Source organism: Symphalangus syndactylus, chromosome 11 (assembly GCF_028878055.3).
Source record: "Symphalangus syndactylus isolate Jambi chromosome 11, NHGRI_mSymSyn1-v2.1_pri, whole genome shotgun sequence".
In the NCBI taxonomy this organism is placed as follows: Eukaryota; Metazoa; Chordata; class Mammalia; order Primates; family Hylobatidae; genus Symphalangus; species Symphalangus syndactylus.
The window spans coordinates 47424768-47452087 of record NC_072433.2 but is presented as its reverse complement, the minus strand read 5'-3'; the positions used below and the strand labels follow the sequence as shown (position 1 = coordinate 47452087).

The 27320-nt window shown below is 45.3% G+C and overlaps 1 protein-coding gene across 1 annotated transcript in view; it reads left to right on the top strand.

Annotated features, from left to right (window-relative positions):
* Positions 1-316: 316 nt before the first annotated feature.
* The window catches only part of ABCC12 (ATP binding cassette subfamily C member 12), a 75399-nt gene continuing 48395 nt past the window's right edge, over positions 317-27320 (top strand). Inside the window, exons 1-8 of the mRNA XM_055298016.2 lie at positions 317-452; positions 10056-10224; positions 12467-12622; positions 15180-15327; positions 15613-15846; positions 18163-18310; positions 22671-22819; positions 25630-25737. Of these exons, the coding sequence (XP_055153991.1) occupies positions 410-452; positions 10056-10224; positions 12467-12622; positions 15180-15327; positions 15613-15846; positions 18163-18310; positions 22671-22819; positions 25630-25737 (1155 nt within the window). The 5' untranslated portion in view covers positions 317-409. The remainder of the gene's footprint in view (positions 453-10055; positions 10225-12466; positions 12623-15179; positions 15328-15612; positions 15847-18162; positions 18311-22670; positions 22820-25629; positions 25738-27320) is intronic.

The following is a 27320-nucleotide window of genomic DNA, read 5'->3' as shown; positions in this document are numbered from 1 at the left end:
TGCTGGTCTCAGCCCCACGCCAGTCACGGACAGGCTTCTGTTCCTTGGGCTTCTAGCCTATAGAATGAGGGTTGGAGAGAGGATTTTTCTCCTTCTCTTCTACAAGGATATGCTGTGACCGCCAGGGAAGGGCTGGCCATGCACAGTGCTTTCATGTATGGGCTCTGACTGTCACCAAAGAGCCAGACCGGGCCACAAGCCATCGTGGGAGAGGGGAGAGCCCTTTAATGTGGGCAGAGGGAATGTTGGCCCGCCAGAGTTCCCTCTCAGGTGTGGTGGGAGTGGCAGTAGAGTGGGGCAGTTGGAGAGGAGGACTTCAGGCGGGTGGGACAAGAGAAGCTGAATCTGAGGTCCTTGGGGAGAAGGAGGCCCAGGAGTCCTGGGCAGCGGGTGCCAGGCTCTGAGCCCCATGACTGCTGACCCTCCTCCCCTCCCTCTCATCCTCAGCCCAGGTAAAGCTTCATTTTCAGCCCAGGTAAAGCTTCTCCCTGTAGCAATTAGTGGCCACCATTTAGTCCCAAGGGCCTTTGTCTCTCATCCCCAGGACAGGCTGAGTGTGTGTGTGTGTGTGTGTGTGTGTGTGTGTGTGTGTGTGTTGGGGCCCGGGGGGGGCGGTGACACCACTGAATGGGGCTGCCCAAGCAGGAGGCAGCAGGGACGAGGCTCCCAGAAGAAAGGCAGCCCCTCTTCCACTTTTGGAGCCCCTGCTATCATAAAAGAAAAGGCAGAAATGCCAAGACACGATTTCAAAATCTCTGAAATACAAAAGCCTACATTGAATAATTTAAGTCTTTTCCCACACATGCACAAACACATATACAGGGTAGTGTTCACAATTTAATTATGGGATTTATACTACCCCCCTAAAAAAAGACCTGGAATTCATGAAGCATTACTGCACTTCTCATATGAGGTTTTCATCTGTTTTTCTTTCTTTCTTTCTTTCTTTCTTTCTTTCTTTCTTTCTTTCTTTCTTCTTCTTTCCTTTCTTTCTTTCTTTTCTTTCTCTTTCTTTTTTTCTTTCTTTCTTTCTTTCTTTTCTTTCTTTCTTTTCTTTCTTTCTTTCTTTCTTTCTTTCTTTCTTTCTTTCTTTATATCTTTCTCTTTCTTTCTTTCTTTCTTTCTTTTTTTTTTCTTTTAAATATATTATTTTCCTGGGAGTGTAGATTTGAGTTGCCCTGAATCCAGGCTCTTGCATCCTTCTTTGATCGTGTCGGAATGTGTCTGTAACTGGATGGGTGACCTTGTTTGGAGATGCCATCACTGGCCACTGTTTTAGGCCTTCTGGGAGATGAGGGGACTTGAGCAAAAGCACCCCCACTTCCCTTCCTGCACCCCCAACTTGGTGCTGTCCCCTGCATGCACTTCCCTCTGCCACCTCTCTGCCTCCCCCTCCCTCCCAACCCCAGTCCCTCATCACTCACAGGGCTTTCTGGTCTGGCTGCCGCAGGTGCCTGGGACCTGGGGACAGACAGGAGAGGTGCGGTGCAGGCAGGGCCTGGGAGAGCTCCCCAGTGTCTCCTCTGTGCTGGAGGCCAGTCAGGCCCTGGAGGAAGGGGCTGTGGGAGTTGGGGGAGACCATCAGATATTGATAACCTTGGTGGCTTTAAATTAAGAATGGATTTATTAAGAAAGAAGTAGGGCTGTAGTCTCGTACCCGGGAAAAATTTTATGACTAAAGGTGTGCCTGCTTTTGGTTGATGGAGGGACTCCCATCATGAGCACCAAGGAAGACCCAGAGTCCAGTTCTCAAGCATGAAGTTGTTAATTTTCTGGGCTAGACAAGGGCAGAAATGAAACATAGCAGAGCAAAGTGGGCAGGTGTGGAAAATGGTTCTTCATGAGAAGACTTCTAGATGTCTTTTGTTCTCTCTTGGGGCAGAGACAAGGATAGAGAAAAAGGCCTCAGGAAACACTATAAGGAAGACAGCAGTGCCAATGCAATAATAAATGTTACGTGACCCCGAATCTCAGAGTCACAGAGACAGTAAGGAGTGGTGGGGATTGTGGCAAACTAAAGCATATACGCCCTGCCCAGGAGGGGCTGCTGTGCTCAATGTGAGTGGATTGTCACCACGTGAGCATACAGAGCTCTTGATATTTGAGGAAAGCCAGAAGCCAGTCTTATTTCTTTTTAATGTGGTATCTCCTCATTTTTAAATGTTTTCCACAAATTGGAAAAAAATGTTTAAACTATGCAGGCCATATAAAATGGAACTGCAAGTTGTACATAGTCTTTGTGTCCTGTGCTCTAAACAGAGCCCTTCCTACTTCTGCCTGTCCAGCCTGTTGAGGTTAGGTTAGGAACCCCCTGCCTGCCAGCAGAGGGGTGCACCAGTGACTTTTTGGCATCTCCTGCCAACCCTCAGACGCTCTGCATGGAAAACACAATGCCAAGAACAGAGCCACGATGGCTGCAGGGACCCTGGCCCGGTTGGCACTGCCTCCTCCCAGCTCTCATCAGCTGTGTGCCCCTGAGACCCCATCCTGTGATTGCCAGCTAGCAGATTTCTCACCCCAGGCAGCTCCTCACTCCTGGCAGGGGATGGAGTGACAGACGGGGATAGAGATGTTAGCCAAAGCAGGCTTCCTGATTTTAAAAAAAGTCTCATTTTTCCCCCCAGGGCTGCCAAATTTAGCAAAGTGCCATTCCAGCTGCAATGCTTCCAAGCCGCCTCAGATCATCATAACTTCACATGCCCTGGGGAGCACTCAAGGAAATTACCTTCTAGCACCGATTTCCTATGCGCGCTGATTACTCAAACCTGGCCAGGGAGGCCTTGCCTCCAGTGTTTGGCATCTGGGACTCAGGAGCCCCTAAGACAAGCTGATGACATCTTGCTGCCAGGGTCCCTTACCATTAGAAAAGGGAACCAAAAATAGAAGTTATAGGTAAGGGTTCTCCACTGACAATGAGTTCCACCCTCTCAAAGGGGCTGGGAAAGATTAGCCTGGATGAGAGAGGACTAGCCACTGGGTGGCTGGGAGTGAGTTGTAGGAAACAGCAATGGTCCTCAAATATCACAGGGCACATGAAGAGGACATCAGTGGAGGCTGCATGGCTCCGGAGAGCAGAGAAGTGTGCAGAAAAATTGCATTTAGTTCCACAGAAGGAAAAAAAAATCGTCCCCTTTAGGGCTATTTCTTTAGAAAATGCTTAACTTTTTATTTTGCAATGATTTCAAACTCACAGAAAAGTAACAGAAATAATGCTAAGAGATCCCAACTACCCTTCACTGAGATTTGCAGTGACATTTTTGCCACATTTACTTTAGCATTAATATCAAAATCAGGAAATTTATCTTTGATAAAATATTATTGCAGAATCTATAGTCCATATTTAAATTTCTCCAATGTTCCAATACTGTTCTTTTAAACATTTCACTTACTTATTCTTATTTCTTTAGAGCAGGAGTGAAAATTTATTAAAAAGTTTTAGAGCAGGAATGAAAGAAAGTAAAGTACACTTGGAAGAGGGTCAGGCGGGTGACTTGAGAGTCAAGTGCACAGTTTGACCTTTGACTTGTGCCAATAATGCTCTTTATAGCAAATTTAGTTTCTTCTGGTCAAGCATCCAATCTAGCCTTGTGTGTTGCTTTTAGCTGTCACATCTCTTCTGTATCCTTTAATCTGGGATGTTTCCTCACCTTTCTTTGTCTTTTGTGCAATTGACGTTTTTGAAGAGCACAGGCCGCTTGTTCTGTAGAAAGCTCCTTTGGGTTCGTGTGGTATTTTCTCAAGACTAGACACAGGGTATGCATTTCCTGCAGGAATACTGCATGCGGGCCGTTTTGAGAAGAAGTGACTTGGGTCTGTCACCAAAGCGTGTTGAGGCCCGATCTGGTGGGCCAGAGGGAAATTCTCCATGAGAGGTTGGTTTGCCATGTCTTGGATTCTGTGATTCTCCCCCAGATAATTTCAGCTGGGTTTCAGAATTTGCCGTGAGCTCTTTCTTCTTCATCAGCTAACCTGCTTTCCTACCTCTGCTTTGCTCAGGCTACCAAGGGCAGGGCAGTGGCCCAGCGGCCACGGGGAGGTCATAGGTGGTTGATCATGGACCACAGCTTGACTGTCTGCTGTGCCCGGCAGTTGCAGAGCGGGTGGGCATGCGGTAGAAAGACCGTGCCCAAAGGCTGTACTTGGGTTCAGGCTTCTTTTCTTGCTTCCGATCCAGACCGGGGCTGGATTCTCTTCAAGCAGGGAGCCAAGGACCTATGCAAGAACGAGAGGCCGATTTTTAAACTTTTCAGCCCCAGCATCTCTGCAGTGGATAGCCTCCCTCTGTCTCCTGAAGTAAATGCAGAGAGGTCAGCAGGAGGCTTTTCTGAGTGGAGGGTGCCTTGGGTACAGAAAATTCTGAAGGACTTTCTGGTAAACAAACAAATGGAAGTCTTGTGGAAAAGGATCCAAGGAAGGTTTTGAATCTGAAGCCTTTCACAGTCATGGCCAGCTTGTCTCGACTCTTCCCTAAGTCTGGTGCATAGAGCCTCATGACACAGGCACCACACACAAACCGAGGCTCAGCCAAAAATCTCTGTTTGGGCTTTTTCTCAAATCCTTCTAGTCTCACCTCCCGCAAAAGTCCTCCCTAACCCCGTCCTCCTCCCAGACCGTATTGACCTCTACTTTCTCAGAACTTCTGTAGCACAGGTCTGCATTACTCAGTGACACTGCGCACAAGACAGCCTGCTTTTGGCTTTAGATTCTTAAAATTATGATCAGGCATTACAGCAATGTGGGAGGAAACCCGAGTAACTTCCAGATCTTATTTCCCCACCCCTAGAGGTGACCATCATCTTGAGTTTGGTGTAGAGTGTTACCATTCATTTTGTAAAAATAAACTTTATTTTTTAAGAATGGTTTTGGTTTACAAAAAAATTGCAAAGATAGTACAGAGTTCTCCAGTACCCCATATCCAGCTACCCTTACTAATAACATTAATAACACCCCATGTTAGTATGGTGTATGTGTTGTAATTAATGCACAATATTGACACATTGTTAACTAATATTTATACTTTGCAAGATTTCCTTTGTTTTTATCTAACATCCTTTTTTGGTTCCAGGATCTCATCCAAGATGCCTCTTCCCAGGTAGTTGTCAGGTCTCCTTAGGTGCCCCTTGGCTGTGTCACTGTCTCAGGCTCTCCTTGTCTTTGATGACCTTGACAGTTTTGAGGAGTACCAGCCAGGTATTTTGTAGACTGTCCCTCAACTGGGATTCGTCTGATGCTTTTCTCATGATTAGACCGGCGTTATGAGGTTTTGGGCAGAGGACCTCAGAGGTAAAGTGCCCTTCTTGCCACATCACATTAAGGGTACACGTTATCAACAGGACTTATCACTGCTGATGTTGACCTTGATTACCTGGCTGAGGTGATGTGTGCCAGGCTTCCCCATTGTAAAGCTGCTATTTTTTTTTTCCTTCTCCATATGGTACTATATACTCTTGGAAGCATCAGATTCTAGTTGATTAAGTTGTTTCTCACAGGGCTATGGGTTGACACTTCTGATACTGCTATACATGTACACTTAATTGAACAGTTAAGTAAACACATGGTAGATGGTGAGAGCCAGGCTTCTCAGTTTTAGAATTGGAGCTTACAAATAAGCAAGGGGAGGAGGCTAGAATTGTGATAATTATGGTAATGGATTCAAGTTGGAGAGTCAGTATGAACTCACTGTTAGCTTAAAATAGATATGGATGGTTACATATAGAAATATTTATAAATATGTGTTTATGCACTAGCTAATATGCATACATATATTTCCTTGCTTTGTCAGCTGAGAGGGCCTAGAAGCAACAACATCCTAATAACAAAGAATTTACCTAGTGCCCAGATCTTAGTTCTAATATGATTCTCCAGTATAAGGAGTTTCAAGTACTTGGAGAAATGAAATTTTACTACGAATATAGTCATTATTAAATAAAATATATTATTATATATTGCAAGTACATGAATTTGTATATTGTATATTTTGCAAGTTTGTGAACTTTATATAAATGGTATCAAAGTGTATGTATTTTTCTGCAGCTTTTGCCCCCCTCTCAATTTATCATATGAGCTGTACACATAGTTTGATATGTGGACTTAGTTTATTCATTTTTACTGTTGAATAGTAATATGCCAAACTCGTATTATACAATTTATTCGTCCATTTTCCTATTCATGGATGTTTAAGATATTATGAACAGAGCCACTATAAATATTCCTGTAGAGGGGCCACAAAAATATTTTTTGCATGAGATTCCATCCTCTGTGGATTGTTTCCTTGTGTTTTCCTAGACTGAACTTCAGTTTTGACACCAGTATGAGAGAAGAGAGGCTAGCAAGGGCAGGGAGGAAATTCGGAGGAGAATGGAAGACAGTCTGCAAAATTAGTGGCCACTCTGTATCTGACTGCTTGAACAGGCAGGCTTTCTCCAGGGCATATATATAATTAAGAAGGATAATTGCTGCCTGTGTTAGTAAGACAATCTTTAACTTGACCAGATAATGCCAAATTGCTTTACAAATTAGTTATACAATTTGTATTCCCAGCAGGGGGGCTTAAGAGCTGCAGTGCTCCATACATATGCCAAGACTTGCAATTTTTAGACTTTTAAATAATGTCTATTTGAAGAATGAGAAATGGCTGTTATTGTGATTGTGGTTTTAACTCATATTTTCCTGATACTCAGAGATTGAGCATATTTTTGTGTTTGTTTGGATCATCTGTCAATTGTCTTTTGCTGGCTCCTCTAATTAAGTGTTTGTCCTTCTGTTATTAATGTAATGAGAATTTTTTATAAATTCTGCATACTAATTCTTTACAGTTAAACGGGTCACATCTATACCAGTATGTTGCTTCTCTTACAAATTATGTCTTCTGATTAATGGACATCTATAATTTCAGTGTACCAGAATTTATCAAGATTTTGCTTTAGGACTTTTTAAAGAAAATTGCTTTAAGAAATTATTCCCTATCATGAGATCATAAATACATATCTCTGTATGTACTTTGTACTGTTAACATGGTATTCCTTTTTCACCCTGTTACTTTTAGCTTATTTGTGTGTTTATATTTAAAATAAACTTGTCATAGGAAGCATATCATTGGATCTTCTTTTTATATTCAGTCTGACAATCTTTGTTTTTTAATTGAAACGTTTACTCCATTTATATTTAATGTAATTGTTGATATGGTTGTGTTTAAGTCTATTGGCTTGCTATTAATATTTGTCTTCTATTTATTCCTTTTGTTTTTTATTCTTCTGTCCCTCCTTGCCTACCTTTTTTTTTTTTGGTTAATCTACTATTTAGTGTTTCATTTTATTTCCTTGACTGACTTCTTAGCTTTAACCCTTTTCAAAAAGTATTTTTTCTAGGGCTAATACAATGTTATAATTTATACTTTGTTGTTTTTATATCATCCCATACTTAATTTCAAAATAATTTATATTTTACTGTGTGTTATTGTGTGCTTATTTTTCACTTTCTGGGGAAAGGATTTGCATCTTAGTTGTTTCTCATACTTACTATTATTCATTCATTCAACAAATATGTATTAAACATCTACTACATACCAGGGACTATGCTAGGTATTGGAAATACAGCTGTGAACAAGACAAACATGAAGCCCACAGTTTGTCTGGGGAAATAAAAATGTAGGAAAGTTTTCTTAGAAAAGGAAATGTTTGAACTGAGCCTTGAAGGCTGAGCAGAAATTGGTCAAGTGAAGAAAGGGATACTAGGTGGTTCCAGGTTGTGGCAGTAGTAAATACAAAAACTAAAAAGCAGGAGGAATAAACAGTTTGTCCAGAGAGTAGTAAGATATTCCACATGGCTGGAGTGCAGTATTCAATGGTACAAATAGAAGGTGGAGAGTAGAGTATGCAGTTTGGCCAGACTTTTAGGGAGTCTCTGGTAGCTGCTAATATTCTCATTGAATTAGGAATCTACAGCTGGGTCTATGATATTCATGTCATTAATATTCATTAACTGCAGCTGGGCACAGTGGCTCATGCCTGTAATCCAAGCACTTTGGGAGGCTGAAGCAGGCAGATTGCTTGAGCCCAGGAGTTTGAGATGAGCCTGGGCAACATGGCAAGACCTCGTCTCTACTAGAAATACAAAAATTAGCTGGGCATGGTGGTGCACGCCTGTAGTCCCCGCTACTTGGGAAGCTGAGGAGGGAGGATCACTTGAGCCCAGGAGGCAGAGGTTCTGATGAGCTGAGATCGTGCCACTGCATTCCAGCCTGGGCAACAGAGTGAGATCCTGTCTCATTTTTTTTTTTTTTTTTGGTGACTCACGCCTGTAATCCCAGCACTTTGGGAAGCTGAGACAGGTGGATCACCTGAGGTCAGGAGTTCGAGATCAACCTGGCCAATATGGCAAAACCCTGTCTCTACTAAAAATACAAAAATTAGCCAGACGCAGTGGCGTGTACCTCTAGTCCCGGCTACTCAGGAGGCTGAGGCTGGAGAATCGCTTGAACCCAGGAGGCAGAGGTTGCAGTTAGCCAAGATCACACCACTGCACCCCCACCTGGGCGACAGAGTGAGACTCCGTCTCAACAACAACAACCACAACAACAACAAAAACTTTAAATTCATTAACAATGATTAAAGAGCTTTTCAGCAACTACTAGCTCTAAAACATGCGGGCTTCTCCATCTGACTATGAGTCTTCAGTTTCCACGTTGGGGGATTTATCTTTTTGATATGAAGACATTATGATTTTCAAATTCTGTTGTAAAAAATACATATATTATTCCAGAGGAGTGCCTCTTGTTATATAATATAAGCAAGGGTTATTGTAGAGTTATTGGAGGAGGGAAGGAACATCAGTTTCCTGTATCCAGCGTGCCCCAGATGAGATAGATGCTACTCATTCTCTACATACTCTTGAGTAAGTCCTTCCTCTCTCTGGGCCTCTGTTTCCTCTTCTGTATAACGAGAAATGTGTAAAAGATTGCATCTGAGGACACTTCCAGCTCTGCCATGCCATGGTTTCATCAGCCACTAACAACTTGATGGGAGTTGATTTATTTACTGCTTCTAGCTATGAAAACTTCCAGAAAGAACTCATGGGAATGTGACCCCTGTTTATATAACAATAAGGCCTTTGTTTGCAAGTGGCAGAGACCAACTCAACATACCTTAGGTAAAAAAGGAGAATTTATCTATAGGGTATGAGGAAGGGGCTGTCATGGGACCCTAGGGCAGGAATAGAGGGAGGCCTCAGGAAAGGACTAAGTCTAGGCATGGGAAACCTTCATGGATCATGCTCTATGGATTGGATTTAGGTGGCTGGATAATGGGGTGGCTGGCTTGGCGACTGAACAGACATAGCAAAAAGTGTCCTCTCCACCTGGGTCATTGATTTTCATTTGGGGCAGCAGTCAGAGAAGTGTGAGGAATGTGGGCCTGTCCAGATGTGGCTGGTCCTGGGGGGTGGCATTGTTGAAGTTCTCTGACCAGTGGGTATCAGGATGGAGGGGATGTGGATGCACAAACTCCTGGGAATCTGAGAGAATCTGAAAGAAGAAGGGGTGTGTGCATGTGTGTGCGTGGGTGTGTGTGGGTGTATGTGCATGGGTGTGTGTGTGCATGTTTGTGGATGTGTGTGCATGTGTGCATCTGTGTGGATGTGTGCATGCATGTGTGTGCATGTGTGTGTGTGCACGTGTGTGTGTGTGTCAGCCAAACTTCACTCTGAGTAATACTAAGAAAGAAAACCTATTTTCTTTGGGATCTTTCCCTGGGCTGGGACTCAGCCTTGGTTATTGGACTGGCTCCCAACTGAAACCACACCATAGGGTTTTCTGCTCTCAGCCAACCCAACATGAGAAAAGAGGAACTAAATGGTCCTACTAATAAGAAAGCCTCAGCGTACCATTAAGGGACGTAGCAGGTCTTCTGGCCACACTCCCCTACAAATGTGGAAAGCTCATTGGTGAAAACAGTTCTCAGGGGTCAAAGCAAAGGAACTGATCTGGGTAAAGTAGAAGCTGCCTGATCCCAATCAGACATCCTCACCTCTCAATAACCTTTGCCATTTCTCTGCCATAGAGGGAAAGTGTCCCCAGGCCAAAAGCCCAGGGCTCCAGGCTGCCATCAGGATGGTGGGTGAAGGACCCTACCTTATCTCAGATCTGGACCAGCGAGGCCGGCGGAGACCCTTTGCAGAGAGATATGACCCCAGCCTGAAGACCATGATCCCAGTGCGACCCTGTGCAAGGTAAGTCAGAAGAAGGATGGAAAGGAGGGTCAGGGCAGGACCTCCAGGAATGTCCATTAGGAGAGTGGGCACTGCTCCTGCAACCCGTCTGCTGCTCTATCTGCTCGTCCTTTTGTCCATCCACCCATGCATGCATTCATTCATTTATCAATCACTCACTTCCTTGCCTCCTCCTGTCCTTTGGTGAAAAGGAGGCAGTAGCTCAGGTTTAAGGAGAGCTTTCCATGATCCAGGACCTGTCCAAGTGCTTTACAAATATCTTCTCATTTACTCTTCACAAACTCCTTGGAGGTACTATTACTATCTTTATCTGATAGGTGAGGAAACAGGCACAGAGAGGTTAAGTGACTTGACTAAGTTTTACCAGGTAGCTTTTGCTTTGTAACAAACTGTCTCAACACTTAGCAGCTTAAAACAATTGCCACTCATTTAGCTTACAGTTTGATTGGTGACCCATAAAATAAAGCAACTTGGGCTGAGCTCAGCTGGGTGGTTCATTTGGTCTTGACCAGGCTTACTCCTGTACAGCAAGGTGGCTGTGCTGCTGGAGGTGGGCCGGCTGTTGGCTGGGGCAGTGGGGCAACTGGACCCCATGTGTGCTCAACCTCCAGCAGGCTAGCCCAGGCTCGGTCACACAGTAATGCAGCAGGCTTCCAAGGGAATGAGTGACAGCACGCAGGCCTTCTTGAGATTCAGGTTTGCAACTGGCACACCACTTTTTTCACTGTATTCTATTGGCCAAAGCAGATCACAAGCCAGCTTATATTCAAAGTGTGAGGAAACAGACTCGACTTTTTGATGGAATGAGCTGCCAGGTCACATTCCAAGGAATTGGGAACAGATGGGGAGAGAAAATGGGGTCATTTTTGAAATCCAGGATAGAAACTCAAGTAGTCTGATTTCTGAGCTCACGTGCTCAACCTTGCAGCATACTGTATTATTATATATATTATTGGCATTATGCTAACCATAGTATTATGAAATGCTGCCTTTTCTACATGGAACGAGGCCCTGTGGTTTGTTCTCTGAGTAGCAGAAGGCCAAGTGGCAACTCTATAATAAGCAGACACTGCGCTATCTTCTCCCAGCATCTCTGTCTGGGTCAAGGACACACACATTTAAGCCCTCCAAGGTGAGAGGTGGAGGTTGGAAGGTGAGGACATGGGCTATTATTCCTAGCCCCAGGAGATCTCTAACTGTCCACTTTTTCAACCAGTTTATAATTGCTTTGTGGAGAGGCAATGTGGGGATGTGCTGAAGGGAATGATAGGACTCTGGAGTCAACAAGCAGTGGGTTTGAATTCCCGTCTCACCACTTTCCAGCAGTAAGACCTTGGGCAAATACTCTAAACTCTCTGTGCCTTGATGTTTTTGTCTATGAAACGGGCATATAATACTACCCTACCACCCATCTTACTGAGTTGTTGTGAGGAATATATGAAGTAATGCATGACTGTATCATGAAAGTCACCTTTTACGGAATTTTTACTATGTGCTGAGCTTGTAGTATCTTATTCACATGAATTTAGCTTGAATTCTCCCAAAAGCAGGGCCTCAGTCAAGAACCTGGAGGCAAATAGCTTATTTGAGAAGTGATTCCAAGGAGCAAGAAGAAAGATTTAGGGAGAGTGATGCAGGGAAGAAGGAAAAGGCAACATGAGGTGTGGCCTCAGCGTCACTGCTGTGAGCAGAGGGGCCTGGATCCTACTAGGTCCTTCTAGAAAGTGTCCAGTTTTCCACCCAGAGGATGTGAGGTGGACTTCTATACTCCCTTAGTGAAGTTTTGCTCCTGGGGGTATTAATGCCCTGCAATTCTGAGCAGGAGGAGGAGGAAGAGGAGAAGGAGGAGAAAAAGGAAGAGAAGGAGGAATGGGAGGGGAAAAAAGAAGGAAGAGGAGGAGGGGAAGAAGAAATGAAGAACGAAGAGGAACAAAAAAAGGAAGTGATGAGTTTTGAGTATTATTACCTTTGTCTTTAAGAAAATTTATTAAAATTTAGGTAATTTAATTTTGAGTATTGTGTGTTTAACAACTAACTTGCAAAATTCCTGAAAATTTAACAATTGGCTCTCACCAGCTGGCCCCAGCCCATCACTGCTAAAAGGGCTAATAAACATAATGAACGCAAGTCACAGATTCTGAGTGCAGCTGTGGTTGCTACTGTAGTTACAAGTTCAATCCAGAGAGAGAGTTGGGGCAATGACCCCAATGCCCGGAACACTGAGTGTCTTGTTTGTCTGCAGGTTAGCACTCAACCCAGTGGATGATGCAGGGCTACTCTCCTTTGCCACATTTTCCTGGCTCATGCCGGTGATGGTGAAAGGCTACCAGCAAAGGCTGACCGTGGACACCCTGTCCCCATTGTCACCATATGACTCATCTGACACCAATGCCAAAAGGTACCAGGATTTGCTTGGGTCACTGTATTAGTCCATTTTCATTCTGCTATGAAGAAATACCCGAGAGTGGGTAATTTATAAAGAAAAAGAGGTTTAATGGACTCACAGTTCCATGTGACTGGGGAGGCTTCACAATCATGGTGGAAGGTGAAGGAGAAGTAAAGGCACGTCTTACACGGTGGCAGGCAAGAGAGTGTGTGCAGAGGAATGGTCCTTTGTAAAACCGTCAGATCTCATGAGACTTACTACCACAAGAACAGCACAGGAAAATCCGCCCCCATGATTCAGTTACCTCCCACCGGGTCCCTCCCATGACAGGTGGAGATTATGGGGGCTACAATTCAAGATGAGATTTGGGTGGGGACATAGCCAAACTGTATCAGTCACCTCAGGAGAGAAGCCCATTCTAAGGAAGGGGTCCCATAAATTCTTTTGTGTGCTCCCTAGTTGTGTGCTTCACAATTTCTCCAACATGGAAAATGACACCCATGGGTGCTGGTAACCATTCTCTGAGATTCGGGCTGGACTGCATGAACTTCTTGGCCCAAGCTGTGGGGAGGTGGGAATTAGGCAGCATTAGCGGGGAGAGAGGACTCATTGGAGAGCTATGGCCTGAGGCTCAGGATCCTTCTGGCTGAGCTCCAGCTGGTTTGCAGGGGCACTGCATCAGGACAGAGGTGGCTGGAATCTCACTTTGCCCTGTGCTGGTCAGACCCTATCTGACCAGCATGAAGCATCAGATTTTGTTTTACTTTAAACATCATTATTGGACTTTTATATTACAAAATACATTTAGGTTGATCCTAATGAAACTGCCAATATTTGACAATTTTAACTTGTAAAAATGTAAATGTCATTTGTCCAACCTAATTCATACTCATTATAAAAATGTGAAAGCAGCAGAAGTTTAAGCCATGGAAGGATCTCGCCCATGCTCCTGCTCTACTCCCTGGAGGCAAGCATTATGAAAATCTCACTGTGGCTCTGTCCAGAATTTTCCTACTCTGATTAAACACACCCTGGGCTACCATCTTCTTCAGATCAGTCCCTCTTCTTACCCCCCACTCACAGATCATGTTTTATTTTAATCTAAACAAAAAATGAAGCATACTACATAACTGTTGATCATGTTGCTCTTTTCAGTTAAGAGTTTATAAAGACTTTTCCATATTAGGATAAAGACATCAACTTCATTTTTTCCATCAGCTGCATTGAACTCTGTGGTTCTGATTAAATATATAATATAAAGAATGGGGAAGGACTGGGAGTGTTAGTCATGGCCTCCTAATTGCTTCTAGAATTGTGCTTCTCCTCATCTGTGCCCTGAAGAAATCTCAGCTAGTGGTACATTCCAAAATCTACCTCCTGGAGAAAGTTGCCAGGGAGCACTGAGGGCAAGGCACCGGACCAGCTCTCTGCCGTCCTCTCTGGCCAGTGCTTCTCCATCTGTTCTTAATGTTTCCTCCCATCTACCCAATGTCCACTTAAATCCTTGTCTCTCCCATGCTGTGTTATGCTCCTAAGTGATCCCCTCCACTACAAAGGCTTAAACACCAAACACATGCTGACTCCCCCAATAATGTGTCCATGTCTATCTCCAGGCCACAGCCCACTTCCAGACTCTGAAACTGCGTGGCCAGCATCCAATGGGACGGCTGCACTTGGATGCCTCATGAGCCCTTTTGTCTAAAGCTAGACCTATTCTTGATCCACGGCCCCAAACTGACACTATTCCTCTCCTCTTCTGCGTTTTCCCATCTCCATCTCTGTAAATATTCACACAGTTGGCCAAGCCCGAAAACTGGCATCCGTCCTTGAACCGCTTTCTCCTTTCCTCCCACATCTCATTCATCAGTAAGCCCTGTTGTTGCTCTATGTCCACTTTTCTTTAATTCCACTGCCACCTCTCACCTGGAGGCTGACAATCTCCTGCTGTGGTCTCACACCATCATCCATCACTTTCATAGCAGCCAACTGATCTTTTAGATGTGCAAAATGATCTTGTCACATCAGCTTAAAAAACTGTAATGGCTTCCTTTGCACTTGGAGTGAAACCTAAACTCCTGAAGGCCCTTGAGGTTTTCCCTAGGTCTTGTGAAGTCCCCCAAGGTCCCAAAAGTTCCTGCCTTGCTTCCCACTGTCCCATCAGCCCCTCCTCTTTGTGCACCACACTCCTGTCTCTCTGGTCTTCTTCCACATCTTTGAAATGAACAACGTCTTCACTGCACTGAGAAGATTTTTCTCTTGGCCTCTCTGTTGCCTCTGCCTTCTTATAAAAGCTGACACCGTGGCAGAGATGGGTGGTAGGCAGAGGAAAAGAAGGCCTGGCAAGGACCCAGATGCCACAGGCATACCAGCTTGTGTCTAGGCATTGCCCCCTGCCCTTCCCAAATCCCACCTGTTCAGGAAAAGCAGAAAGCTGAGCCGGTGCTGGAAGGCACCACTGCCAAGGAGGGGGGCTGTGCTGAGCACCCTTGCAAGAGCATGCCCAACAGTGTAGCTTCAAACAGCACATAGAAGTGCCAATCCATTTTATGCTTCTGTTTTTTCATCACAGATTTCGAGTTCTTTGGGATGAAGAGGTAGAAAGGGTGGGTCCTGAGAAGGCCTCTCTGAGCCGCGTGGTGTGGAAATTCCAGAGGACACGCGTGTTGATGGACATCATGGCCAACATCCTGTGCATCATCATGGCAGCCATAGGGCCGGTGAGAGAGACAGCCCTTCCTCCTCGTCTGCTAGGTCCCCAGCCTAGCAAAGAATGTCATTAGTTACTTTCTCTACAAGCTGGTGGGTTTAGTGCATTGTCATTATCTTTGTGTTCCTTGGGGGCAAATTTTCATAAAGTGAATCCTTGTCAAGCACAGCAGCAGCCACCAAAATTAATTAAAAAGTTTGCCTCCTAAAGTCAGCTTGCTGGCATGATCTGAGGCCTCCTATGCCAGCCTCAGCCCTCAGTGGCCCTCTCTTCTCCCCACCGTGCTGTTTTACAGACAGTTCTCATTCACCAAATCCTCCAGCAGACCGAGAGGACCTCTGGGGAAGTCTGGGTTGGCATCGGACTGTGCATAGCCCTTTTTGCCACCGAGTTTACCAAAGTCTTCTTTTGGGCCCTTGCCTGGGCCATCAACTACCGCACGGCCATCCGGTTGAAGGTGGCGCTCTCCACTTTGGTTTTTGAAAACCTAGTGTCCTTCAAGACATTGACGCACATCTCTGTTGGCGAGGTAAGCTGGCTCAGAGGAGTTTAATGTTGGAAAATGAGTCCTGAGTGGTTTGAGTGCATGTGAGATGTGGATCCTGGGTGGAGCACCTGCCTTCCTTTTGCTTGTCTATGACCTGCCCATCACGTTCCATCTCCTGACTAAGTGAGGTGGTGGAGACAAAAAACACCAGAGGAGTTCAGAGAGAGGAGGGCTCAGTTCAGGCTGGAGAATTTGGAGAGACTTCCTAGTTCCAGTGGGAACAGGGCTCAGGGAGACTTAATCCAATCGCTTCGATGGTCAGTGGGGACTGTGGAGGAGTACTGAGCACACTCTAGGCATTTAATAAAATGGATGAACTGATGGCTCCAATAATCCCAATTGTGTAGCATAGGGGGTGCCAAAGCCACAACGAAGACCATGCCTGTTGGACTTCAGAGTTGATATTTTCTTAAGCTCTTAATCCTTGGCAATAAAATCCTTAACACTTATCAAAAACAAAAAACAAACAAAACACACACGACAACAACAACAACAACAACAACAACAACAACAACAAAAACTCCCGAATCAAGGGAACCCCAGGTGATGTGGGGTAAGATAAAAGACCTGCTTCTTTCTTACAGTTGCTCTTTTAGCAAGCTCAAAGCATTTAATTCTGATTAGATTCAGTTGCATATAGCAAACCCAAAATAACAGTGAATTTAAAAAAAGGAATTAATTTCACTCTATGTAAAAGGAATCGAGAAGGGAATAATCCAGCGTTGGCACAGGAGCTTCCAGATCTTTCTGCTTTTCTTTATCACTGTCTTTGCACATGGCTCTCATCATGGTTCAAAACTAGATGCTAGAGACCCAGCCATCCCAGCCACGCTTCAGACAGGTGGTAGGAGAAAGAGGAACAGAAGAAGGGGTGCCTTCCAGGTTGAGTTGGCTGCCTTTAAGAATTCATCACAAATGTCCCATTCTACACTTTGGCTTACATCACATTGCCCTCAACATAGACACATGGCCACACTCCTTCCACAAAGGAGGCTGGGAAATGTAGTCTTTTCTGGGCCTATCTCTTCCGGGAAGAAGCGGAGTTGTCTTCACAAGGAAGGCTGAGGGAGAAGGGGGTCAGGGAGACTGGGTAAGCAGCTAGCAGTCCCTCCAGCATGCTCCCAGATGGTAACATTACACTTTGTCTTTCTGCATTGAGATGATCAGCCCTAAAAGACCGGCCTCTCCAAAGTCATACCAGAACCCATAAAACTCATCATATTGGTCCCCGGTGACCCCTTCCTGCTTTAGAGAAGTTTTTCTGCTTTCTCACTAGATCCCCTCGGCCAGTCTGAAAGCCTTCATTTAAAGACATGTTTGACTGACTCTTCCAAAGCCTGAACCCTTGCGCTTTTCTTTCCAGGTGCTCAATATACTGTCAAGTGATAGCTATTCCTTGTTTGAAGCTGCCTTGTTTTGTCCTTTGCCAGCCACCATCCTGATCCTAATGGTCTTTTGTGCGGCGTAAGCCTTTTTCATTCTGGGGCCCACAGCTCTTATCGGGATATCAGCGTATGTCATATTCATCCCCGTCCAGGTAATGGCAGGCTTTTGCGCTTCTAACTGCTTTGTATTTGCATTTCACACACTTTCACTGAATTGGGTAGAAGGCTGTATTTCTGGCGTATGAAGCCTGTGCCCCATTTTGTACTCACAGATTTACTTCCTTTTGCTTGTTTGTTTTGTTTTTTGTTTTGTTTTTGTTTAGTGACAGGGTCTCGCTCTGTCACCCAGGCTGGAGTGCAGTGGTGCAATCGTAGCTCACTGTAGCCTCAACCTCCTGGGCTCAAGCAATCTTCCTGTCTCAGTCCTGCCAACTAGCTGGGACTACAGGTGCATGCCACTGTACCTGGCTAGTTAAAAAAAAAAATTGTACAGATAGGGTCTCGCTATGTTGTCCAGGCTGGTCTTGAACTCCTGGGCTCAACCCATCCTCCTGCCACAGCCTCCTGAGCAGCTGGGATTACAGGGGCAAGCCACTGCCCCTGGCCACAGTGAAGGTTTTTAAAAAACTTGAATTTGAATGCCCTAGGAAGTGGAATGCCTCTTCAATTTGTCAAAGCCCCCAGCACTCCCCTTGAGTCCTGGCAATTCATGCCTTTATATCACCTGCCTGACCCCCCATGGTGTTCCTCAGACAGCATCAACAGCCACAACTCAAGGGAAGAACTTGGCTGAGAATCTCAAGCCAACTTCCTTTAGAACTTTTCCTGGCACTTACACTCCCATCTCTGGATTTTTAGGCCAGCTGCAGCTCAGCAGTTCTCTCTGAAAACAGTGTTTGTACCTTGATTTCAGATGTTTATGGCCAAGCTCAATTCAGCTTTCCGAAGGTCAGCAATTTTGGTGACAGACAAGCGAGTTCAGACAATGAATGAGTTTCTGACCTGTGTCAAGCTGATCAAAATGTATGCCTGGGAGAAATCTTCTACCAACACTATCCAAGGTAGGACAAGAGTAGCTACTTAAAGAACAACTTACCTTGTAGAATATGCTCTTCTAAGGGGTTCTTACAGTTCCCAGGGTCAGGCATTCCAGAAGGAGCCTGAGGGGACCCTCTGAGCTGCTCTGCAGGTCAAAGGATTTTTCAAAGGATTATGCAGATTTAATAATAGAGCCAGGCATCTGTTCTGGTGAACCCAAGGGTGAGTGACATATGGTTTCTCTTTCCTGGGGCAGGTGGATCCTGGTCCTGGCGAGTTACCTTTTATAAAAATAATCCACGAAAACATTGTGAGCAGGAAAAAAGCTGTCTCCAGCTATTTCCTTGACTTAGAAGACATCTACACACACATACACTCACACATCCGGGGTTACACAGACCTCTTTGGCTGCAGCAGCATCCTTGTGTTTGAATGGTCCACTGACTCAACACTCCTTGGGCAGATACGAGGAGATGTATATGTAGTTTTACCTTTTTTAAAGCTGATATAGAAACTATTTTGATCAAATATAAATGCAAATCTAATTGCAGGGACATTTACATAATTGCCGACATAGACTCAGGGGGTTCACCAGTTAATGATCTGAACCACTGTTACAATGGACTCTCTGGATAGACAATTACACTTTTGCACCAGCATGGAACTGGGCCAAAGCTGTGTATCTGCACTCTAGGGAGTAGCTGTAGAGAACCTGCTTCTGAGCTGGCCAAAGGAAGTGCCCCAGGTTGGGACCCCGGCAGCACCAGGGGACCCTCTTTGAAAACCCAGAAACACATCCTCCCACTCTGAGTTCACTTCAGTGCAATTTAATTTGATTTGACTAAATTTGATTCCATGTGATTTCAACTTAATTTAACTTGTCAATTTAGTTCAATAAATATATATCAAGTTCCTACTTTGTGCAAGGCCATGGGAGCTACACAAATGAAATGGAAAAGGTTCCTGCTTTTATGAGTAAGGGAGGATAAGACAACTTAGCTCAAAAATAGCCACGAGTTTGTTGGCTCTACCTTCAGAGTATATCCAGAAGCCATCTGCTCCTCTCCATTCCACTCCCACCCAGTCCAAGCCAATATCCTCTCCCTCCTGGACTATGGCAAGACATCTAGGCACTGCTCCTGCCTTCCCTCTCCCTCCTGCAATCCATTGTGCACTCAGCAGTCAGAGTGACCTTTAAAAAATGTCAATCAGATCCTGTTCCTCCTCTGCTGGAAAATAGTGGCTTCTTATCACACTTAAGATTATTCAAAGTTAGGTCTTTGGAGGGAACTCCAGATTCTTCCGTATGGTCTGTGAGGTCAGACACGATCTGGCCCTTGGTCACCTCTCTGACGTCATCACATTTTACCGTAACCTTAGGAAACTCAGCTCTAGCGGCGTCTGCCTTAGTTTGTTTCTAGAACCACACGCCACACTCATTCGTGCCTCGGGATCCTTGCAATTGCTGTTCCCTTTGCCTGGAGTGTGCTCCTGCTGGATGTTTACAGTGACTTTGTCTTGACTTTAGGTCTCTTCTCAACGTCCAGAGAGGACTTCTGGGCTGCAGTTCCAAGCATGTCCATGCCCTACCTCTCAATCACTTCATCCTGCTCATTTCTTTCAGATCACTCAACACAATTTATAATTATTTAACCGTTTATTTCTTTATTGTCTATCTATCCCACTGGAAGAGGGCCGAGACCCTGTTCACTCCTGTATTCTCCAAACACAGGTGCAGCACTTGGCATATAGTAGACATCAGGTTCAAATATCTTAAGTGAGTGAACACATGAATTCACGTTATTCTATGGGGGAAGATGGAGAAAGTGCCACAAGAGAAACAGAGACGCTCCAAGGGGGAGCACACTGGGTTGGGGAGACTGGGAATGGCTTCCCTGCAGAAGTGGCTTTCAGGTAGGCCAAAGGGATAGGAAGGATTGGGACGCACAGAGAACTGGGGAAGCCCACTTAGGGAGGAGCAGAGGCCTGGAGGTGGAGATAAGAGGGTGCTCTTGGGGACTAGGGGGTGCTGGATGTTCTTTAGGGGAAGGGCACCTGGATAGCAGAGCTTGGATCCCAGGAGAAGCGGGCTCCGATTCTGCCCTGATCACTGAAAAGGCAAGTTACTAAACCTGCGAAGACAGTTTGCTATCCTGTCAAAAAGGCATAAAATAACAGACTCTCTCTCACCATGCAGTGGTGAGGACGATCTAATGAGAAAGCGCCTGTGAAGTGTTGAGCAGAGCACCTGGCATGTAGTGATCACGCCATTAGAACATCTAGAGCTGTCCTGTGCGGGTATGAAAGGGCTTTTGCAGAGGAGGCTGGAATTGGGGTTGAGGACAAGAAACAGCAGGTGAAGGAGGCTTGAATGTAATTTGTGAGCTTTGCAGAGCCGTGGGCATATTCTGGACTTAGGAAAGGGAGAATACTGTTGAGTTTTTGTGTCTATTCTTGGGACACCAGGCAGGTGCCTTCAGGCCAGCACATGTGTTTTGTTTCTCCCCATACAGTATAGTATTTAAAAATGTTTTTTTCATTTAGTTCCCAACATTTAAAAGTAGACAGATGTCTCACAAAAATCTGGACCTCATGGGAGGATTGCTCGAGCCTAAATATTCGAGACTAACTTGGGCAACATAGGGAGATCCCATCTCTGCAAAAAATTTTTTTAAAAAATTATCTGGATGTGGTGGTATGCGCCTGTGGTCTCAGATACTCAGGAGGCTGAGGTGGGAGGATCGCTGGAGCCTAAGAGGTCAAGGCTGCAGTGAGCTCTATCATGTCATTGCACTCCAGCCTAGGTGACAAAGCAATACTCTGTCTCAAATATAAATAAATAAATAAAAATCTGGACCTAAGACTTTGAAATGGTTGATGATCTGGTTGTTACTGGACCGAACTGGGGCCTGCTCATCTGGCACAGTAAGGCCAAATATCCACGCTGAGGTTTTGCCGCAGGAGAAAGGAGGGCCTTTATTTGCTGCGTGCCAAGCAAGGAGAATCAGGCAGTTCATCCTTAAGACCTGGCCTCCCCAGTGGCTTGCAAGCAAGGGTTTTTAAAGGCAGGGGTAAATTTCAGGAAAGTGAAGTTACAGGCAAAATCGTAACTCATACGTGGAGATTATATGTTGGTTTGGCCTGAAAGGGGGGAATATCTTTTTTTTTTTTTTTTTTTTTTTGAGATGGAGTCTCGCTGTCACCCAGGCTGGAGTGCAGTGGCGCGATCTCGGCTCAAGGCAGGCTCTGCCCCCCGGGGTTCACGCCATTCTCCTGCCTCAGCCTCCCAAGTAGCTGGGATTACAGGCTCCCGTCATCACCCTCGGCTAATTTTTTGTATATTTAGTAGAGACAGGGTTTCACCATGTTAGCCAGGATGGTCTCGATCTCCTGACCTTGTGATCCACCCACCTTGGCCTCCCGAAGTGCTGGGATTACAGGCGTGAGCCACCACGCCCGGCTGAGGGTGGGATATCTTAAAGCAGGCAGCTTATAAGTCATGGGTAGATTCAAAGATTTTCTGATTTGCACCTGGTTAAGGAAAGGAAGCTTTGTCTAAAGATTCGGAGTTAGCAGAAAAGAGTGTTGGATCCGGCCTTTGGGCGTGACCTCCTCCAGGCCCCTCAAGAAGAAATTTAGAACAAAAACTGAAATCAGAGCTCTGTCCTCAGCTCCCCCTTTACTGAGGTCTGTGTGCCAATGGATCAATTGCATGGGGGTCCGGGTTTTCTCAAATACAACTCAAGGACATATGTTAAGATTCTAGTGACTCTAAACATTCTAGTGACTCTAACTTCCTTGGCTGTTGTTTCAGGCTATTGTTACCTTCTTGCTTATCAAGTTGCTCATTTACTTCTTGGGGTTAGCTGGGTGCCTAGAATTTCCGTTGAAGGAACTCAAGATTTTCCTTTGTTTCCATACTTGCAGTTGGTGGGGAGCAGGCTCCTAGGAGAGGTCCCTGCTGCATTTCATGGTAGCACCAGCCTCCCCTGCACTGAGAAGAGGCTGCCCCTTTGATTCTCGTCTCCATTCCGCTGCGCTCCAGAGCCCCGCTCTGGTCTTCCCTGCCCTCTGGCCCCACTCCCTTCATTAATGGTACTTGCTTGGCCCTTGTAGCCATCTGAGTTTATGACTTCTGACACACAGAGTGTCAGGGCTGGAAGGGACGTTGGACACCATCCACTTATGGCAGCTGACAGGTACTGAGCTGCGAGTACCTGCTGGGTTTGTGCCCGGGGCTTTCTGTGGTTCCTGTCATTTAAACTTCACAACAGGACTCATGAGCGCCCATCTGGAAGAGGACCAAGTAGGGCTAATACATTTCGTAATGCTAGTATTTGACATGCAGAATGAGACCACCTTGGGCTGTGTTCTATTTTGCAGATATAAGAAGGAGGGAAAGAAAATTACTAGAAAAAGCTGGATTTGTCCAAAGTGGAAACTCTGCCCTGGCCCCCATCGTGTCCACCATAGCCATCGTGCTAACATTCTCCTGCCACATCCTCCTGAGACGCAAACTCACCGCACCTGTGGTAAGAGCCCGCTTCAGATCGAGCCTCTTTCACACCCTGACCCCAGCAAGTCCCAGGTGGGAAGCCCTTCCTACCATCGCTCAGTGCTGGCATTAGGAACATCCAGTCATGGCAGGCCACAGGATGCAACTTCAACTCCAACTCTTTTTTTTTTTTTTTTTTTTTTCCGAGACAGGGTCTCACTCTGTCACCCAGGCTGGAGTGCAGTGGCATGATGGCGGCTCACTGCAACCTCTGCCTCCTGGGTTCAAGCAATTCTCCTGCCTCCTGAGTAGCTAGGATTACAGGTGCCTGCTACCACCACACCTGGCTAATTTTTGTATTTTTAGTAGAGACGGGGGTTTCACCATGTTGGCCAGGCTGGTCTTGAACTCCTGACCTCAGGTAGTCCGCCTGTCTTGGCCTTCTAAAGTGCTGGAATTACAGGCGTGAGCCACAGTGCCGGGCCAACTCCAACTTTTAAAAACAAGTGCTTGGGCTGACAAGGGGCCCAGGAGAGCCTGGCAGCGATTCTTATCACGTCCGTGGCTGGGCAGGGGTCATAGTTAATGTTGGAATGCAATTTTAAGTGTGGAAAAAAAAATGGAAACCAAACAAGCAGTTGGCTGTTTTATCTATTTACACAACAAGAAGGAGAGTTTGAGAAAATTTTCTCGGAGGGAGGAGGTATAGGTATTAAGAGAGGCAGTGGTGTTGGGGTCAAAGTCTGGGCTTAGGAGCCTGGTCTGCCTTGTTTAAATCCAGACTCTGCTACTTAGTAGCTATGACTTATAGCAAATCATTGAGCCTCTCTGGCCTCGGTTTTGTAGTCTGTAAATGGGACAATAATAGCCACAATCACCGCTGTTGTGAGGACTGAATCAGTTATTTTGTGTAAAGCATGTAGAACCATCTCAGGCTCTTAGGTCCTGTACAAGTGTTAGCTGTTCTTCTTAGCCTGATTCTCATCTGGGCCAGGCAAATGAGGATTGAAAGCCTTAGAGGGAGAACCGGGATGAATGTGAGACTTTCAAGTTCTTTACAAGGGGCCTGGACATCCAAAGATAAAGAAATGTTAAGCTAGAGGGAAAATGATTCCTGGCTTAAATAAAGAAAAAACCAGCTAAATGTTAAACCAAGTAATTGGAGGAAAGTCAACAAAGGCAACAAAAAAATCAGAGAGAGAGAGAGAAGGAAATAAGCAAGTTCATAGAGAAAAAATTGCACCTAAAATCAGGGACCTCACGGGGGAGGAAAGAGGTGAGGTTTGCAAAGCCACAATGGTCTTGCTGAGCCATTCTTTGCGGGGCCCATGACTACCCTGTGTTTAATTCCATTACTGCCCTGTGTTTCTTGGTGAGTTGCTTTTATTTTCTCTGGCTCTTCAGCAGGCAATCACTCATGCACAGTTTACTCTGACACACTTTAGGCCCTTCAGCCCAGCTGTGAGCCCAAAGCCAGATTGAATGGCAAGGATACACCAAGGCTGGATGTAACACTGCCCAATTATTGTGGCTCTCTCTGATCCCAGACCAAAAAGAAAACCATTTTTTCCTTCAGCAACATATCAAGCAAATCAACTTGAAATCAAATTGAGAGCACGTAGTTCATATTTTCCAACATGATAGTTTAGAGGGAATCTAGACTAAAACCAAATTTGCAAAGCTCTGGGTCCTTTGGATTCAGAACTGATTGCAGTCACTTCCTCTGCTGGGGTCATGCCAGGAGTCGGTCAGCCCCAGAGTATTCAGTCACATCAGGCCACCCATGTGCTCTGTCAGCCAGGCCTGGGCTTCCTGAGCCAAGGTGGTGCTTTGGGACCTGGAAGAACTGAGTTCCCTTTGAGGATGCATTTAGGACCAGATGTGATAGAAGCATCTTTCGTTATCCTCTTGATGAAGCGACTAGGATTAGTTGAAGCCTGGGGCCCTGTCCATGGGGCCCATTTAACAGCAGGCAGGATCACTCAGTATTTGATGAAGAAAGCTGTATTATTAATTTCTTAAATGGGTAGCTAGGGAGCGGCTGCTAATTACAATTCGGACAGATGAGAAGATGAAATTGGAGAGATGAAATCATGCACCCCTGGGGCACCAACCGAAGGGAGAAGGCTTGTTTTCATTGAGGCTATAGAATATTAACCACCCACTATGCAGGGCACAGCAAGGAAGGCCCCATGAACAGAGGTGATTTTTTGGAGGGGAGGGTGGGGGGAACCACAGTTGACCAAAGGCTCTCAAATCTGGCCTTGTGTGGTGCATGGGGAGGCAGGGCATGGAGGCCAGGTCCTGGGAGCAGGAGAGTGAGGTCACCCTCCAGCTTCCCCCAGGGGCAAGCAGGTCCCTCCGGGGAGCCTCCAGCTGCATCCCCGAGGCTGTGGTGTGATGTGGTGTGTAGCGTGGAGATGATGCTCTAGCTCTAAAAGGCCAGATGCCTCTGAAGAACTGAGAGCAGGGAGTGCTTTAGGACAGTCTGCATGGGCTTCGAGTGAATAGTCTAGATTCAAATGAGGATGCAGTGCGGATGGAGATTGCCAAATGTATTCTGTTAGTGGCCTGCCTCAGACCTTTTCCCTTCTGAATCAACAGAGACAAGGGGATATACTTGCCGCCATTTTGGTGAAAATCCCAAAGCAAAATAGATTAAGATGCTGCTGTCCCCAACTGGCCAACCCATGGTTTCTGAGCCATGAAATGAAAAGATTGTTCCTCTGCACATTCCAACGATGCCACCATTTCTCATCTCATCAAGTTTAATCCCCATGTGTATAACGGTTTAGAGCCAAGGTGACTTCTCCCTCTAAACCCTCATACTTCTCTTTTGTTCTTCAGGCATTTAGTGTGATTGCCGTGTTTAATGTAATGAAGTTTTCCATCGCAATCTTGCCATTCTCCGTCAAAGCAATGGCTGAAGCGAATGTCTCTCTAAGGAGAATGAAGGTATAACTAACCCTGGGTGAGTAGGGAAGAGAGATCTCATTTTGAGGTGGGAAAATACTCAGATATGTGGAGGCTGTACCAACCTGCTGGAGAGCTGGGTCACTTGCTGAGCTGACATTGGGAGGAAGGCATCCATTCAGAGTTAGATGAATAAATGTGTATGAAGGACAGAACAGGCAGAGTTTTATAGGTTGTCTGTAGGAATGATGAGATAGAGTCTCTGTACATGAAGAAGATGTTCCTGACCCTCTTTTTCCTAAACAATCTATACATCCTAAGTGTTCCACAAATGAGGTTGGTTTTGTTCTGAGTCATCCCCACTTTACCTAGTTTGTCCTTTAATGGGCATGGTGATGGAAGTGATGAAGAGGATGTTGGGGTCCCTACATTTATGCACTCATTTAGTCCCTTTATTCATTCATTTATTCACTCATCAAAGACTTACTTTGTGCCTCCTGTATATAAGACATGGGAAATGCAAATATAAGGAAGAGAGAGGCTTTATCCTCAAGAGCCTCTGTTCCAGTGTGGGACCAGGCACTCTAAGAATTTCTATACATGATAAGGATATAATTAACATTCGAGAAGGGCAAATAAAGTCGTTTGAAAGTTCAACTGAGGAGAGGAAAGGGAAGAAGGGCATTTGTGTCAACACGAAAGCTTGTTCAAACATCTATGAATTGATTGAATGATGTTACTCACCCAAGTCAGAAATCTGGAAGTCATCGTAAGCATCCTGATTCTTGCACTCCTCTTTTCCCTTACCATACATATCCAACCAGTCAATAACCCTGTTAAATCAACTCCTGATTATGGTATTCTCTCCATTTTAAGGGGTGCCATTGTAAGACTGGATTGGAAGGTACATTGTTGAGTTATCAGTCTTTGAACAAACATAAGAACACCATCACATTAATTGCATGTATTATGATATCAGAAAAAAAAGGTGCTTCTTAGACTAGATAAAGGATGGCATTTGTTGACTCCTCAACCTTCACTCTGTCCCTACTGCCATTGCCTTCAATCGAGGCCTCCATTATCTCTAATCTGATTAGTGCAGTGATTTATGAACTAACCTTTCTTTTTCTAACATTCTTCTTAAGTCCGTATAGCACTCAACCCCAACAGAGCTGTCAAAATATTGGTCTGATTACCAATACTCATTCTCACCTGCTCAAAATCCTTGAACCCTTGTCTCCTCCAGGCTGTCCAGCTGTGGGTTCTCAGTGTTGTGTCTCCTTCCCTTCCCAACTTGAGCTCTGTGCCTCAGTAATCCTGAATTGCTTGTTTCATGCCCCCACCCCAACAGACCATGCCTTTGCATGCTCTTTGCCTTTGTCCATGCTGGGCCTTCAAGTAGAATGCTGTCATTCACTTTCCCTTTTCTCTTCTCTGCCTGTACAACACCGGTACAGACCCAGCTCAAGCACCAAGTGCATGGACCTCGAGAATGAGAGCCAAGTGTCCCTTCTCTGGCAGTCACAGTGCTTTGTCCTCATCACATTTTGCAGAAAGAATCCGTGTATGTTCTCATCTCCCTCCAGACTGTAATCTCTTCAAGGACAGGAACTGTGCCTTATTTA